The sequence below is a fragment of the Pongo abelii genome, chromosome 11, assembly GCF_028885655.2.
Source record: "Pongo abelii isolate AG06213 chromosome 11, NHGRI_mPonAbe1-v2.0_pri, whole genome shotgun sequence".
Lineage (NCBI taxonomy): Eukaryota > Metazoa > Chordata > Mammalia > Primates > Hominidae > Pongo > Pongo abelii.
Genome location: NC_071996.2, coordinates 144,796,337 through 144,810,075, shown reverse-complemented (window position 1 = coordinate 144,810,075; position 13,739 = coordinate 144,796,337). Strand labels below are relative to the sequence as shown.

General features: G+C 52.5%; 2 protein-coding genes across 12 annotated transcripts in view; one reads left to right on the top strand and one right to left on the bottom strand.

Annotated features, from left to right (window-relative positions):
• PPP1R7 (protein phosphatase 1 regulatory subunit 7) overlaps positions 1 to 2,022 on the bottom strand; it is a 34,734-nt gene extending 32,712 nt beyond the window's left edge. For 2 of the 6 annotated variants that reach the window (XM_024242855.2, XM_024242856.2), the window contains exon 1: positions 1,015 to 1,235. In XM_024242855.2, coding sequence (XP_024098623.1) covers positions 1,015 to 1,066 — 52 coding nt within the window. In that variant the 5' untranslated portion in view covers positions 1,067 to 1,235. 6 annotated transcript variants of the gene reach the window in all.
• Positions 1,379 to 13,739, top strand: part of PASK (PAS domain containing serine/threonine kinase) — a 48,695-nt gene continuing 36,334 nt past the window's right edge. For 2 of the 6 annotated variants that reach the window (XM_063713203.1, XM_054550135.2), the window contains exons 1-6: positions 1,379 to 1,484; positions 8,442 to 8,679; positions 10,776 to 11,008; positions 11,448 to 11,618; positions 12,709 to 12,849; positions 13,416 to 13,550. In XM_063713203.1, coding sequence (XP_063569273.1) covers positions 8,484 to 8,679; positions 10,776 to 11,008; positions 11,448 to 11,618; positions 12,709 to 12,849; positions 13,416 to 13,550 — 876 coding nt within the window. In that variant the 5' untranslated portion in view covers positions 1,379 to 1,484; positions 8,442 to 8,483. Of the gene's footprint in view, positions 1,485 to 2,019; positions 2,150 to 4,120; positions 5,819 to 8,441; positions 8,680 to 10,775; positions 11,009 to 11,447; positions 11,619 to 12,708; positions 12,850 to 13,415; positions 13,551 to 13,739 lie in introns of those variants that run through there. The other 4 variants (XM_002813083.4, XM_054550134.2, XM_009238365.4 and 1 more) reach the window with 2 other exon arrangements.

Genomic DNA, 13,739 nt, shown 5'->3' with positions numbered 1-13,739 from the left:
TGACCGCAGTTTTCTTCGTCTTGAGTGATTCTTGCTCTTTTCCCTCACCCTATCCCCAACCTCGTTGCCTTCGAGTTATTCTTCAGGATCCAGCTCAGAGCTAGCCCTGCTTCTGCAGCTGTCACCACTCCCAAACATGTCAGCCCTTCCTTCTGCACCCGCCCTCCTTCCCCAGCTCCACATTCCTCTTCCCTACCACTTTCACATGAGGCAGTGACTGCTCTTCTGGGAGGTCTGTACCCCTCACCAAACCATGGGACCCAAAAGCACTTAAGCACTTGATGACACAACTGATTCCCCAGTTGCTAAGTGGGTGTGTGCACGCATGTTTATACACATACTGTACACGCACGTATATGACTGTACCTACAGATATGTAGAAAATTATATATAAATACATGTGTACGTATAACATATACATACATGCATGTGGTTTTTTTCCAACAAAGTGAATGAGGAGGAAGAAAGTTGAATTTAAGACTTTTTGAAACTATGACAGCTTTGAAAACAGGTATCACCTTGTGTAACTCAATCTTCTGGTTCCTTGTTACCCCTTCCCAACAGTCCATTCGATTTCAAGAGAAGACCCTTCTCCACCCTCACCACGTGAACCAAGGAGCAGACTCTGGTAGATCCCAGCGCCTCAGTTTCCTCGTCAGCTGACCGAGGAGGCTCCCCCGCCCGTCAATCTCAGAGGCTCGGGGCGAGGCTCCAACTGGACTGAATGGAGCCACCGCGTCCCAGTCAGCCCCACCCCCGGCCTGGCCTCGCGCCGCCGCTCTCCCCCTAGCTCTGGGTCCTTCCCGGCCGCTGCCGCCCCCGGGCCGGGGCTCCCCCGAGGTCCAGAGCCTCCCCCGCTCCCCCGGGTCCGGCTGTCGGCTGTCAGCTGTCAGGGGGCCGCGCGGCGGCGGCCAGAGGCAGGACGTGGAGTTTCTCTCAGGCACGGAGCAGTTCCAGCCCGCAGCTCCCCCCGCCCGCTGGGCCCTTGGGCCGCCGCCCGCAGGGGCCGCTCACCCTCCATCATCTCCTGCGACTGTTGCTGCCCCGCGCCGCGTTCCGCCGCCATGTTGGCTGCTCTTCCCCTTTCCGGAATCTGTCGCCTCAGACCCCTCAGCCAATCAGGGCTCCCGCCTCAGAGCCGGCCTAGCCAATGGGATTCCGGCGCGGCGACTTTAGCCGCGGCGCGCCTGCGTGGGCCCAGCGCCTCATGGGAGTTGTAGTTCCGTCATGAGGCCGCCCGCCGCGCCTCCCCCGGGGCAGGTAATTTCAGGCAGCGGAGCCGGAACAGTCTGGAGGCGAGAAGCTGGGAAGGAAAGCAGAGGGAGTCGAAGCGGGACGCACAGAGCCGTAGCTGCAGGCAGACGGAGTGGAAGTCTAGGCAGAGTGGAGAGACGCCCTGGGCTCGAGAGTTGACTTATGTCACTGTCTCGACCTCGGAGGCGTGGAGAGGCCCCGGGCCAGGCGGATCTTTCCGTGGCTGCAAGGTGCGGGCGAGTCCTACGTGCATCCCTGACCTCTGCGAGCCTCGCTGGCTGCGTCTGTACAATGGGCCGAACGGCAAGAGCAACAACGTTCTCCTGGCGTCCCCGCGCGGATTTTACCCATGCGAAATGCCGCCTTCTCTTGACGCTCAGAGCAGGCGGGCAGGTGCGGGGCACTTGCGCTGGTGGGGCCGCCAGCCAGCTGGCTGGCTCCGGGGCGCCAGCCGGGCTCCCCTTGCAAGCCGTTCCCAGCCCAGTGCGGACGCTGCAGCCTTCGTCTACCCTGCGGAGCCACACGGCCCATGAGCGAGCCGCTCCGCGTCCTCCGCCTTCAGAAAGAGGGCTCCAAGAGGCGAGCTCTGTGCTACTCACCCATTTTGATCGCGAGTCGGGAGGAAACCGCATCTGCCCAGCCCGGGGGCGGAGGCGCCCATTATTCCTTTGGCTCCTCCGAAGCGCCGTAGTGGGTGTTCGGTGCGTCCCTAGCAACCGTTAGCGCGGGCTTCTGGCCTCTGGCTAGCTTAGTCCCGCCCGTACGCGCAAGTGGTTGGTCTGTGGAGCTTGTCAATCGGTGCGAGTCGCTGTGCGATTGGTCGGTGCGATAAAAGCGCGGAGAGGCTCCCTTCCGCGGTGTGTAACCGGCTTACCGTGACCCTCGCCTGACCCAGGTGAGATACCTGCGCTCGGGAGAGCTGACCGGGTTCCGCAATCTCCCGAGGGCGGCTGTGGGGCCTGCGCGGCTCGGCGCCCCTGGCCCAGGAGGATCCGCCGCCCGGCCCTTAGACGAGCCCGACCCCGGGTCTCCCGCCCCTGCGCCCTTCGCCCTTCGCCCTTCGCGCACCGCTGAGCCCGCGTCCTTTCCGTGTCCAGATCGCGGCGGGGTTGCGGCCGTTGGCCCTGGGCCCCGCGCCCCCAGCGTCTTCGGGGTGCCTTTCAGTGTAGCCTGCCCGGCGGGCGCCGAGGCCCCACGCCTCGGGTCGCCTCGGGACTGTGCGCTCTCTTCACCGCAGCCCGCCCTGCGGGGCGAACTCCAGGAGAACCAGCCCGGATCCCGCCACCCTCCCGCGCTGGGCGTGTGGGTCTCTGCGGGCTCAGCCGGCGCCGGGGGGTGGGGGGCGCGCGCCGCCCGCGCTCGTGGTTACGGCAAAGACCTGGACTTGAGCCTTAATCTTTTCACGAATTTTTCTTTCCCAGAGTACGGCAGGGGCCTGCGCTGCCGTCTTGAGGCTTTTCTCGTCCTTACCTTCCGCATCTCAGTACCATTCGATGTCGATTTTTCTCTTAGGGGTTCCTTCTCTTCATCTTTCTGCTGCTACCTTAATTTAAGACTTTATAATTTCTTGCCTGGATTACTGTAGCCTTTCTCCTGCTTTCCAGCCTTGCACCGACATGGTCCCTGGAGTAGTCTTTGTAAAATGCGTATCTGGCCATGTTACTCCTAAGCATTGAATCCTTAAAATTCATTTTGGGGATAAAATTAAGACTTTGGGCAGGCATAGGAGGCTCTGGGCTCATGCTTGGCCCCTCCAGGCCCACGTCCACCTACTCTTCTGGGTACTGAACTCCTCTCTGGGAGTCTTTGCCTCTTAAAGACTTCTTCACTCTGCTTGGAAGGGCTCGGCTCTGCAGGTGCCTCCTCCAGGACTGACATCCTTGCTGTGTTCTGGGGCACTGTTCACCTTGTTGGCCTCATCCTGAAACTGGTTCTCCTTTTTGTTGTACAGCTGTGCTGACAGCAATGGGAGCTGTTTGCTTCTTAGCTTATGTTCTGGTGGGAGGGAGACAGTTGCTTCTAGAAGTTCACCGAGATGCTCCCTGCAAAGCTGTCCTTCTGTTTGGTCTGAGGTGGGGTCACTTGTGTCTTCTGGAATCAAAACTAGCAATGGGAATATGGTTACTCGGTGGTACCATTAGGTGCTGTCTGCTGGGTTTGGGTTCCCGTGTCTGCAGCTCACAGTGGATACAAAAGACAGTTTTAAAAATCTGGGCCTGGACGTGCAGGCATTTCTGGTTAACATCTGAGTCAAAATTTAGTGATCTAAAGTCATGTGAAGCCAGGCTCTGTTATTTCTTGAGGCCAGGCTGTGGCTGTGGAGTGCACGGGAGGCTCGAGGGGCCTATGCTGTTCAGTGACAAACTGGCCCACGTGGACCTCAGACGCCCAGGAGGCACAGCGGGAAAAAGGATGCATCTTTCCTGCTGTCCTCCCGCTCCCGCAGAGGGTCCCATCAGTTTCCCTTCTGGATAGGCTTGTAACTCTCAGTAACCTAATTAAACTTCCACAACTTTAGTTGGTATTTATTTACTTTCTCCCATGAAGGACAAAAAATTGCGTGCCCTTACCCTCCCTTTGCTTTTTTTCCCCCTTTCCATCTCATGTTAGTTACTTTTACAAAGAAACTTCTGTAACATTTACAATATATTCTGAATAGTTATATTACTTTTTTATTATTTTATTTTTTGAGACAGGGTCTTGCTCTGTGGCTCAGGCTGGAGTGCAGTGGTGCCGTGTCCTCTCACTGCAGCCTCCGCCTCCTGGGCTGAAGCGATTCTCCCACCTCAACCTCCCAAGCAGCTGGGACTACCAGCATGTGCCACCACACCTTGCTAATTTTTAATTTTTTTTTTTTTTTGGTAGAGATGGGGTCTCCCTATGTTGCCCAGGCTGATCTCGAACTCCTGGGCTCAAGTAATCTGCCTGGCCCCCCAAAGTACTGGGCATATTATTTTTTAAAATAGTTTTGTAACATTGACATTGCAGTCTGAAGAGTTATATTTTTTAGGAATTAAGGTTTTCTAACAATGTATTCTGAAGAGTTATGTTACTTTTTTAAGAAAGTAAGGTTTTACAACATTTACAATGTATTCTGAAGCTATAATTAAGTGTCCTGAGCTTTGTCTATAGGTTGATTCTAAAAGTAGAAAAAACTGCCTCACACTATAATCATGTCATTGTTATTTATTATAGCAATAATTAGTGCATTTGGGTGCTTAGAGAAGGAGATGTAAACCTGTGACTAAAGGTCCCATTCATTGTTGCTGCTTGTAGGAAAGCTGCACACTCGAACCCCAAACCCTATATGTAATTTCTTTCTAGCTTCCTACACATCTGCAAGTTTGCAGAGCCTTTGCCTTCTGGGGTCCTAGGCTGGGTTTGTGTGTGAATGTCTCTGAATTTTTTGGCTGTATCAGTTTATTCATACAAAAGAATAAAGGCAGTGTTAGTCGTGAATTGTACCAGCAGAGTGAATGCATTTGAACCCATCACCCAAATTAGGAAATCAGGGGACCTGTGCCCTTGTGCCTCTTCCCCGCTCTTGCACCTGCCTGACCCAGAGGGAACCACCTGCCTGAAATTTAGATTTACCAGTCTCTTATTTACGAAGTAGTTTAATCACATAGGTGTGTTTCCCTGAACTACTTATGTAGATTATTTCATGACAAAGGAATCCTCCTGCTGATTGTCTTCCATAACTTGATTTTTTTCACTCGTATATAGCTAAGATTCACCCTTGTGTGTAGTTCATTTGTTTTCACTGCTGTAATTAGTGGTATGAATATACCAGAATTTAAAATCTGTCTTCTTCTTGAAGAGTGTTTGGGTTTCATTTCCTTTTTTCCTCTCTCTCCCTCACTCCCTCCCTTTCTTCTCTCCCTTTTTTCTGCCTGTCTTTGCCATTGAGAACCATACTGTCCCGAACATTCTGGTGTCTTATCTGTGTGCAAGAATTTCTCTGGAATATAAATCTAAGTGGAAAGTGCTGTATCCATATAGACAAATGTTTGACTTGAATTGTTTTCTGAAGAGATTATATTAATGTATTAAGAGTTCCTGTTGATCCAAATCCTTTTTGACATTGGGTATTACTAGATTCTTAATTTTTGCTGACTTGGTAGGTATAACATTATCATGATTAGAATGTCCTCTCCTGTAAAACGCTTGTTCCTATTTCTTGACATTTTTCTATTGGGCCATGTGTCTTTTAAAAATGCTTAAATTCTAAATAGTTGGTCTTTTAAAGCTATTCTGGATATTAATTTTCTGTTGGTTATGTATGTGGCAAATATCTTCTCCCAAATTGTGGCTCGTTCTTTCATTTTCTTTATGGTATTCTTTGTGAACCTGTGTTCTCAATTTTTTTTTTTTTGGGGGACGGAGTCTCGCTGTGTCGCCAGGCTGGAGTGCAGTGGTGTGATCTCAGCTGATTGCAACCTCCACCTCCCAGGTTGTGTCGCCAGGCTGGAGTGCAGTGGCGTCATCTCGGCTCATTGCAACCTCCACCTCCCAGGTTCAAGCGATTCTCCTGCCTCTGCCTCCCGAGTAGCTGGGACTACAGGTGTGTGCCACCATGCCCAGCTAATTTTTGTATTTTTAGTAGACATGGGGCTTCACCATGTTGGTCAGGATGGTCTTGATCTCTTGACCTCGTGATCTGCCTGCCTCGGCCTCCCAAAGTGCTGGGATTATAGGTGTGATGTGTTCTCAATTTTAATGTTAAATTTATTAATCTTATTTTATAACTAGAGTTTTCTGTGCCTTGTTTAAGAAAACTTTCCCTACCCCAAAGTCTTACAGATAGCCTCTTTTCTTCTAAAAACTTAGTGATTTTATTTTATATTTTATTTGGTTTGACAGGTCTCGCTTTGTTGCCTAGGCTGGCCTCCATCTCCCTGGGCTCAAGCAATTCTCCTGCCTTAGCCTCTAGAGTGGCTCGGACTATAGGTGCAGGCCACGAGGCCTGCCTGACTAAAAAGTTTAGTGTTTTGACTTCCACAGATCAGATCTTTTATGCCCTGGGCACCATAGTGAGACCTCATCTCCTAGTTAAAAAAAAAAGATGGCCATGTGAAGACACATACAAACAGGGAGAAGTCGGCTGGGCACGGTGGCTCACGCCTGTAATCCCAGCACTTTGGGAGGCTGAGGTGGGCGGATCACGAGGTCAGGAGACCGAGACCATTTTGGCTAACACGGTGAAACCCTGACTCTACTAAAAATACCAAAAATTAGCCAGTCCTGGTGGTGAGTGCCTGTAGTCCCAGCTACTCGGGAGGCTGAGGCAGGAGAATGGTATGAACCTGGGAGGCGGAGGTTGCAGTGAGCCGAAATCGCACCACTGCACTCTAGCCTGGGCGACAGAGCAAGACTCCATCTCAAAAACAAAACAAAACAAAACAAAAAAAACAGGGAGAAGCTCTGTGATGGCGAAGGCAGAGGCTGGAGTGACGCAGCCACAGGTCAAGAACACCAAAGATGGCCAGTAGCCACCAGATGCTAGGATAAGGCAAGGAGGGGAGACTCCTTGGAGTTCCATATTGGAAGAGGTGATGTTGGGAGGGCCACCTCCCCTTTCCTCTCCACCGCAGGCCTGCCTTGTCTTGAAAGGGCCTCGTGTGGGCACCCTGCTGGCTTGTCCAAGCTCGCTATTCCTGGAAGGCTGCTCCTCAGCCAGTTCACGGGTCTAGGTGTGCCAGTGTGGAAGGACCTGGGTGGAAAGAGGCCTGTGTATGTCTTAGAAGTGGGCACCAGACCCTTTGGTTGGGAACTCTGGGGTTCTGGATACCCAGAAGGTGGTCCAGAAGAGGGGATATGGGGTCTGGTTGGGCTTGCCTTGGCCCCAGGGTCTCCTCATTTCGTGGGAGAAACTCCGGCCATGGTTCTGGTATTGGCCACAGCCTCCTCTTGCTGTTTATCTAAAGCCTGGATGACCAGGTGAGGGCTTCCTGCCAGTAGGGGAAATCTTCTTGCTTTCAGGGCTCTTTTTGTTGAGTTTGGCCATGAGGACAGGGTATTGGTAAATGTGTACTTGTGTTTCAAGTGCTTGCCAATATGCAGGATGGAACTCTTCAGTATCTCCACTCTGCAGGGTGGTCCCATGAATGTATACATGTGACAAGACTGCATGGAACACATGCTCACATGCGCACACACACATGCTCACGTGAACATGTGCATGCACACACACACGCATGGACACACGCACACATGCAGGTAAATGCCTTGAAATCTGGACGAGGCTGATGGATGGTATCAAGTCAGTTTCCTGGCTGTGACACTCTCCTGTAAGATGTCACCATGAGAGGGAACTCAGTGAAGAGTATGTGAGATTTTCCTGTATTTCTACGCCGTGTCAGCATTTGAATCATGTATAAGAGAAAAGCTAGAAATACAAATCTCTGGTGGCAGGCCTGTCTCTGGGAGACATGGCCTCTTGGCCATGGCCCCTGTGACCTCACTTGTTAGCAGCACCCAGATGATTCTGTGCGCAGCTGGTCGGATGGTCAGGACTCACTGTTTCGGGGAAAGCGGTGCAGCCCCCACACGCTGATGGGTTCATCATGACCTGGAAGTATTTTCAGCTGGTGTGTACCTGCAGTCCCTGCCTTCTCTCACGGCTCCTTCTCACCCTGTTCTTTGTTTTCCTCTCTCTCTCCTTCCCTCTTTCCCTTATCTTCCTATGTATTTTTCTTGGAAAGAGCTTCTTTTTTTTTTGAGATGGAGTCTTGCTCTATCGCCCAGGCTGGAGTGCAGTGGTGTGATCTCGGCTCACTATAAGCTCTGCCTCCCCAGTTCACACCATTCTCCTGCTTCAGCCTCCCGAGTAGCTGGGACTACAGGCACCTGCCACCACGCCTGGCTAATTTTTTGTATTTTTAGTGGAGACAGAGTTTCACAGTGTTAGTCAGGATGGTCTCGATCTCCTGACCTCGTGATCCGCCCGCCTCAGCCTCCCAAAGTGCTGGGATGACAGGCATGAGCCACCGCGCCCGGCCCGGAAAGAGCTTCTTTTAGCACCACTTTGGGCGGACCGTTCTCCCATCGCAGGTTCTGACCCAGGATGGCAGTTGGTGGTGTATGTCTTTTGGGGCCGAGCTGAACTCAGCATTATGAATTAGTTGGTTAAACTGTCTTTATGTTTTTGCATTGCAGATGTTAATCAGCTTCACGTTGTTTTCTAGTTGTTAGAGGTGGAAGCTTGGCAGTTGGCCTCCCTTCTTGCCATGGAGGACGGGGGCTTAACAGCCTTTGAAGAGGACCAGAGATGCCTTTCCCAGAGCCTCCCCTTGCCAGTGCCAGCAGAGGGCCCAGCTGCACAGACCACTGCTGAGCCCAGCAGGTCGTTTTCCTCAGCCCACAGACATTTGAGCAGAAGGAATGGGCTTTCCAGACTCTGCCAGAGCAGGACAGCGCTCTCCGGTAATGACCTTCGACCACTGCAGGCCTTAGCGTGCGGAAATACAAATGTGGAGTTGCTCTGTGTTCTCATGGAAACCCTCTCACCAGGGATTGAAGTCACTCTATTCCTGCAGAGAAAAGTTCATGGTTTAGGCGCTCGGCTTGCGCTGGCAGATGACTCCGGCAGGACCCTCCTGCTGCTTTTGCTCTGCTGTGATTCCCAGGCAGCTGGCGCTTCTTTTCAGGCAGCAGGTGGAACTCACCTTCGCATTTCAGGGTCAAGTTACAGCGAAATGTTATTTCTTACATCAGAGTGTGTGAGAACGCTGTTCTAGGTTAGGCGATTTTACTTAGGGAAATGCAGCTTTGCTCATGCATTTACTGAGCTAAATGCGGTTTAGCTGGTGGACCAAGAATCATGGGGCAGAAGTCTGTTGGTGCCTCCTATGTCCAGAGTCTGCTGGTGCCTCCTATGTCCAGGCACCCTAAAGGTCTGCGCCATGGTGAGGAAGAAAGCATCACTTGCCTTTGAGGGGCTGTCTGATGGAGGCACTTGGGGAAACAGCAGGCTGTGTTCTTGAAGTTGGGGTAGACCTCGAAAATGGGGAAGTGGGGCACAGAGCTGCGGGAAATGGTGTCTGGGGGTCTGGTCTCCAGGCCGAGGAGCACTTCAACACTGGAGTAGGAGGGTGTTGGAGCTGAGCTTGTGCACTGGGGTGTCTGAGGGTGTAGAGCGGAGGGCCCTGTGGAGAGCACCCAGGATACTGCAGGGAGGGCTGGGCTGGGAGGCACACAGTGCCCTTGGGAGTGGGCTTCACCCAGGCGCTGATCAGGAATGTTCTCAGTGGGTGTCGACAGGTGTGTTCCTTTCTTGGAGCATCATTCTGGTGGCTGCATGAGGAGCAGGGGTGGGAGCTGGAGGCACAGGGCCTTGAGACATAAGGAGGAGCTGCGCTTGATGACTGCTGTCTGGGGAAGAGGAGGGGCCAGAGAGTGGCTGGATGGCCACGTGGTTTCCAGCCTCAGAGAATGGTCGGGGTCAGGCCACTCACTGAGAAGGTCAGAGGTCCTGGCTGAAGGACATGGAGGGGAGGGGATGGGAGAGAAATGGAAGGGCCAGGTCTTGAGTGCTTGGTTTTGAGCACTGGAAGAATGCATTTGGTGTCTCCCGAGATGGGGAAGAGGGCGAGTGGGCCGTGGGAGGTCCGGGCTGGAGGTGCGAGTGTGGGAGTCTTCAGTGCATTTCTAGTTAGATGTATTTAAAGCTACCGAGGAATGGGTGAGATGGAGCCGGGGTCACTGAGAGGTGAGAGGGTGGGAGGTGGGGGAGCCCAGGTGCCCGAGGAGGGTGGTGTGGGAGGAGGGTGAGGCCTGAGGAATGACTGGGCTGAGGGTTTTGGGAGCCATTGGAGGCGTTGCCAAGAGTGAGAAAGCTGCACAAGGAGCTCTTGAATAGTAGGACGCTTCCGAGGAGTAAGTGACGGGGCAGCCGCCAGAGTGGCCATGGGGTCTTGGAATGACTGACAGAGGACAGAAGGTGGGAAGGAAGGAACCTTTGAGTGTCATTAAGCTTTTTTGTTTTTTGAGACAAGGTCTGACTCTGTTGCTCAGGCTGGAGTGCAGTGGCGCAGTCATAGCTCGCTGCAGTCTCAAACTCCTAGGCTCAGGCAATCTTCCTGCCTTAGCCTCCTGAGTAGATGGGGCTGCAGGGGCACACCACCATACCCAACTGATTTTTAAAAATTTTATTTTTAGTAGGGACAGGGTCTCGCTGAGTTGTCCAGGCTGGTCTTGAACTCCTGAACTCAAGCAACCTTCCTGCCTCAGCCTTCCAAAGAGCTGGGATTATAGGCACGCCTGGCTTTGAGTGTAATTTAGACACAGAAGTGTTGATCTTGTGCTGTTCGTGCTTCTGAGTGGACCTGGTGGTTGCCTAAGTGGATTCTGGGGACCACGTTCAGACACGCGATGAGAGTGTGCGTTAGCTGTGCAGACTGACTTAATCCTTGGATCTTTTTGCAGGAGTTGAGGGCAAGGGCTGTGTGCTTTGCCTGTTTCAGAAGGTGGACTCTGGCAGCTGTGTGAAGTCTAAAGCTTTGCTTCGCTTCTCTTTTCAGAAGACAGATGGAGCTCCTACTGTCTATCATCACTGGCTGCCCAGAGTATTTGTACAAGTAAACTGCACTGCCCTGCTGCCCCCGAGCACACGGACCCGTTCGGGCCCCGAGGCAGTGTGTCCTGCTGCTCCCTGCTGCGGGGACTGTCCTCAGGGTGGTCCTCACCTCTGCTTCCAGCCCCTGTGTGCAACCCTAACAAGGCCATCTTCACGGTGGATGCCAAGACCACAGAGGTATTTGCTTCTCTTAGATCTAGCTGTGTAGATGTGGATTTGGGGTTTGTGCCTTAAACCTGGGATTTGTGTGTTTTAATGCAATTAGAAAAACATTTGGGCACTTTGGGAGGTGGGAAGTTTGCTTGAGCCCAGGAGTTCAAGACCAGCCTGGGCAACATAGCAAGATCCCATCTCTACAAAGAAATTAGCCAGGTGTGGTGGCACACACCTGTAGTCCCAGCTACCAGGGAGGCTGAGGCAGGAGGATCACTTGAGCCCAGGAGTTCAAGGCTGCGGTGAGCTCTGATTGCGCCACTGCACTCCAGCCTGGGCAACAGAGTGAGACCCTGTCTGTCAGGAAAAGGCTGGCTTCTCAATGGTCCTCCTGGGCTGTTCTGGGCAGCTGGTGGAGCTGCTGGGGATGTCTGCATCCTTGCTCCTCTTTGTGATTCCTCAGATCCTGGTTGCTAACGACAAAGCTTGCAGGCTCCTGGGGTACAGCAGCCAGGACCTGATTGGCCAGAAGCTCATGCAGTTCTTTCTGAGATCAGATTCCGACGTGGTGGAGGCCCTCAGCGAGGAGCACATGGAGGCTGACGGCCACGCTGCGGTGGTGTTCGGCACGGTGGTGAGTGGATGCGGGTGCAGCGCTCAGTCTGGCCTCAAGACCAGCAGTGTATGGCAGGAACAGCTCGGTGTTCCCCACCAGGAGCTCTGCTGGGGGTTGGGTGGCACCAGGACATCTCAGCTTCTTCAGCTGAAAATGTCTTCCCAGGTGCTGTTTCCCCACTTCAGCTGCAGTGGGGGTGGGGGCCCTTTAAAAACGAATCATCACAGGAACGGACACTGTGGCTGTGGCTGGACTCCCGGGGGGTGTCGTGGATGGCCTTGCTTTGTCTGAGGGCTGTAACTTCACTAATGTTTTGCAGTCCTGCCGGGCACCACATCAGATGCTCAAGAGTAATATGGTTTTATTGTCTATTGATTTTTACATTCTGTTTGGTGTTTGTGGGAGTGGGCAGGGGTGTGGGCCTAGAAGCGTTTCCCTAGACAGTGTTGATTCTTTCACCTGTGCCATGTGTCCAACCTGGACGTTGACAGGTGAGCTGAGTTGGATGTGGAGGACCGAGCCCAAGGCATGGAAAAAGCCCAAGGCATGGCTGATTGTAGGGTTTCCCCTCATCAGCCGGTCGGACACTGGGGGAGCAGCGCTGGAGGGCAGTGGAGGTTGGGGTGTGATCTGAGGCTCTAGTAGTCATCTGAATCCTCCAGGTTGCCTGTTTCCCACCTAGTGTGTGGCTTTCACACAGGGGACCCCATTGCTTGAACTGAACTGATGTCACAGGCTTAGGACCAATTGTATCAGAAAATCACTGGTTCAAGAAACTGACTACTAAGAAGAAAAAAACTTAAGATATTCACCATGTGTTGGTGTCTGTTTCTTTAAGAGATGACAGATACTGCCTTTTTCACCCTGCAATATTACCATGAACTGAGAATGAAATCTACTCTCTTGATAAAACTTGCACTTGGAGATTTTAATGTTCAGTATCAGAAATCTTGTTTGTGCTTTGGTAAATTTCTGAAATGAAAGTCAGGTAAGCAGAAGTTGAAAACGTTGCAGTGCCTGGAGTTTGGGCCTCCTGGAGGCGGGTGCCCCACCCAAACTGGTCTTTTGGGTCCACGGCATGCAGGTGTGAACCTGTCTGTGTCCACAGGTGGACATCATCAGCCGTAGTGGGGAGAAGATTCCAGTGTCTGTGTGGATGAAGAGGATGCAGCAGGAGCACCGCCTATGCTGCGTGGTGGTCCTGGAGCCTGTGGAGAGGGTCTCGACCTGGGTCGCTTTCCAGAGCGATGTGAGTGTGTAGCTTTGCCTCATGTCTCATGGATACTGGAGCCGGCGTCGTTCTCCTCTTCAGCAAGTGCTGGTCCCTGTCTCATTCCTTTGAGAAGAAAGAGAGGATGAGGAGCCTGGAGGGTCTGCCCAGTGGTGCCCTCGCTGATTCTGTGTGCTTGGGCAGGGAACAAACCTCCCATACTTCAGTTCCTCACCTGTGAACTGGGGCATAATCATAACTCCTCATAAGATTGTTTCAACATTTAAATGAGATAATATATGTAAAACCCCCAGAATAGTGGCTGGCATTAGAGACAGCCCTCATATGTGAACTGGGATGTTATTAATGAGCTGTGGTGTGGGCCAGGCTCCTGAAGAACAAGAAGGCCCGCAATTTAGGTACATCTCCAGTAGAAGGAGACAGATGATGATGCTCTTACCAGATTCATGTGTATATGTCTCTTGCACTTCCGATGGAGAAGTCATGTTGGGGTCTTGCTTTTGGCTTGAAAATACTGAAGCTTAGTTAAATTTACAGCTGGAGCGCAAGAAACTTTTATGATAAGCACTGGGCTTTTCCTCCAGGGCACCATCACGTCATGCGACAGTCTCTTTGCTCATCTTCACGGGTACGTGTCTGGGGAGGACGTGGCTGGGCAGCACATCACAGACCTGATCCCTTCTGTGCAGCTCCCTCCTTCTGGCCAGCACATCCCAAAGGTAGGGCTCCTGACCTCCCGCACTGTGTGATGGGGTGGAGTTCTTAGCTCTGAATCCATAACTGGAGACACAGACCAAGGGTTTCTGAAGGCAAGGGTGGCCTTAGGGGTGGGACGTGCTCAGTTTTGAGCTTCCTGTGCGCTGAGGCCTTGACCAAGGGCCGGAGCCTATGTGGTCTCCCAGCTGACC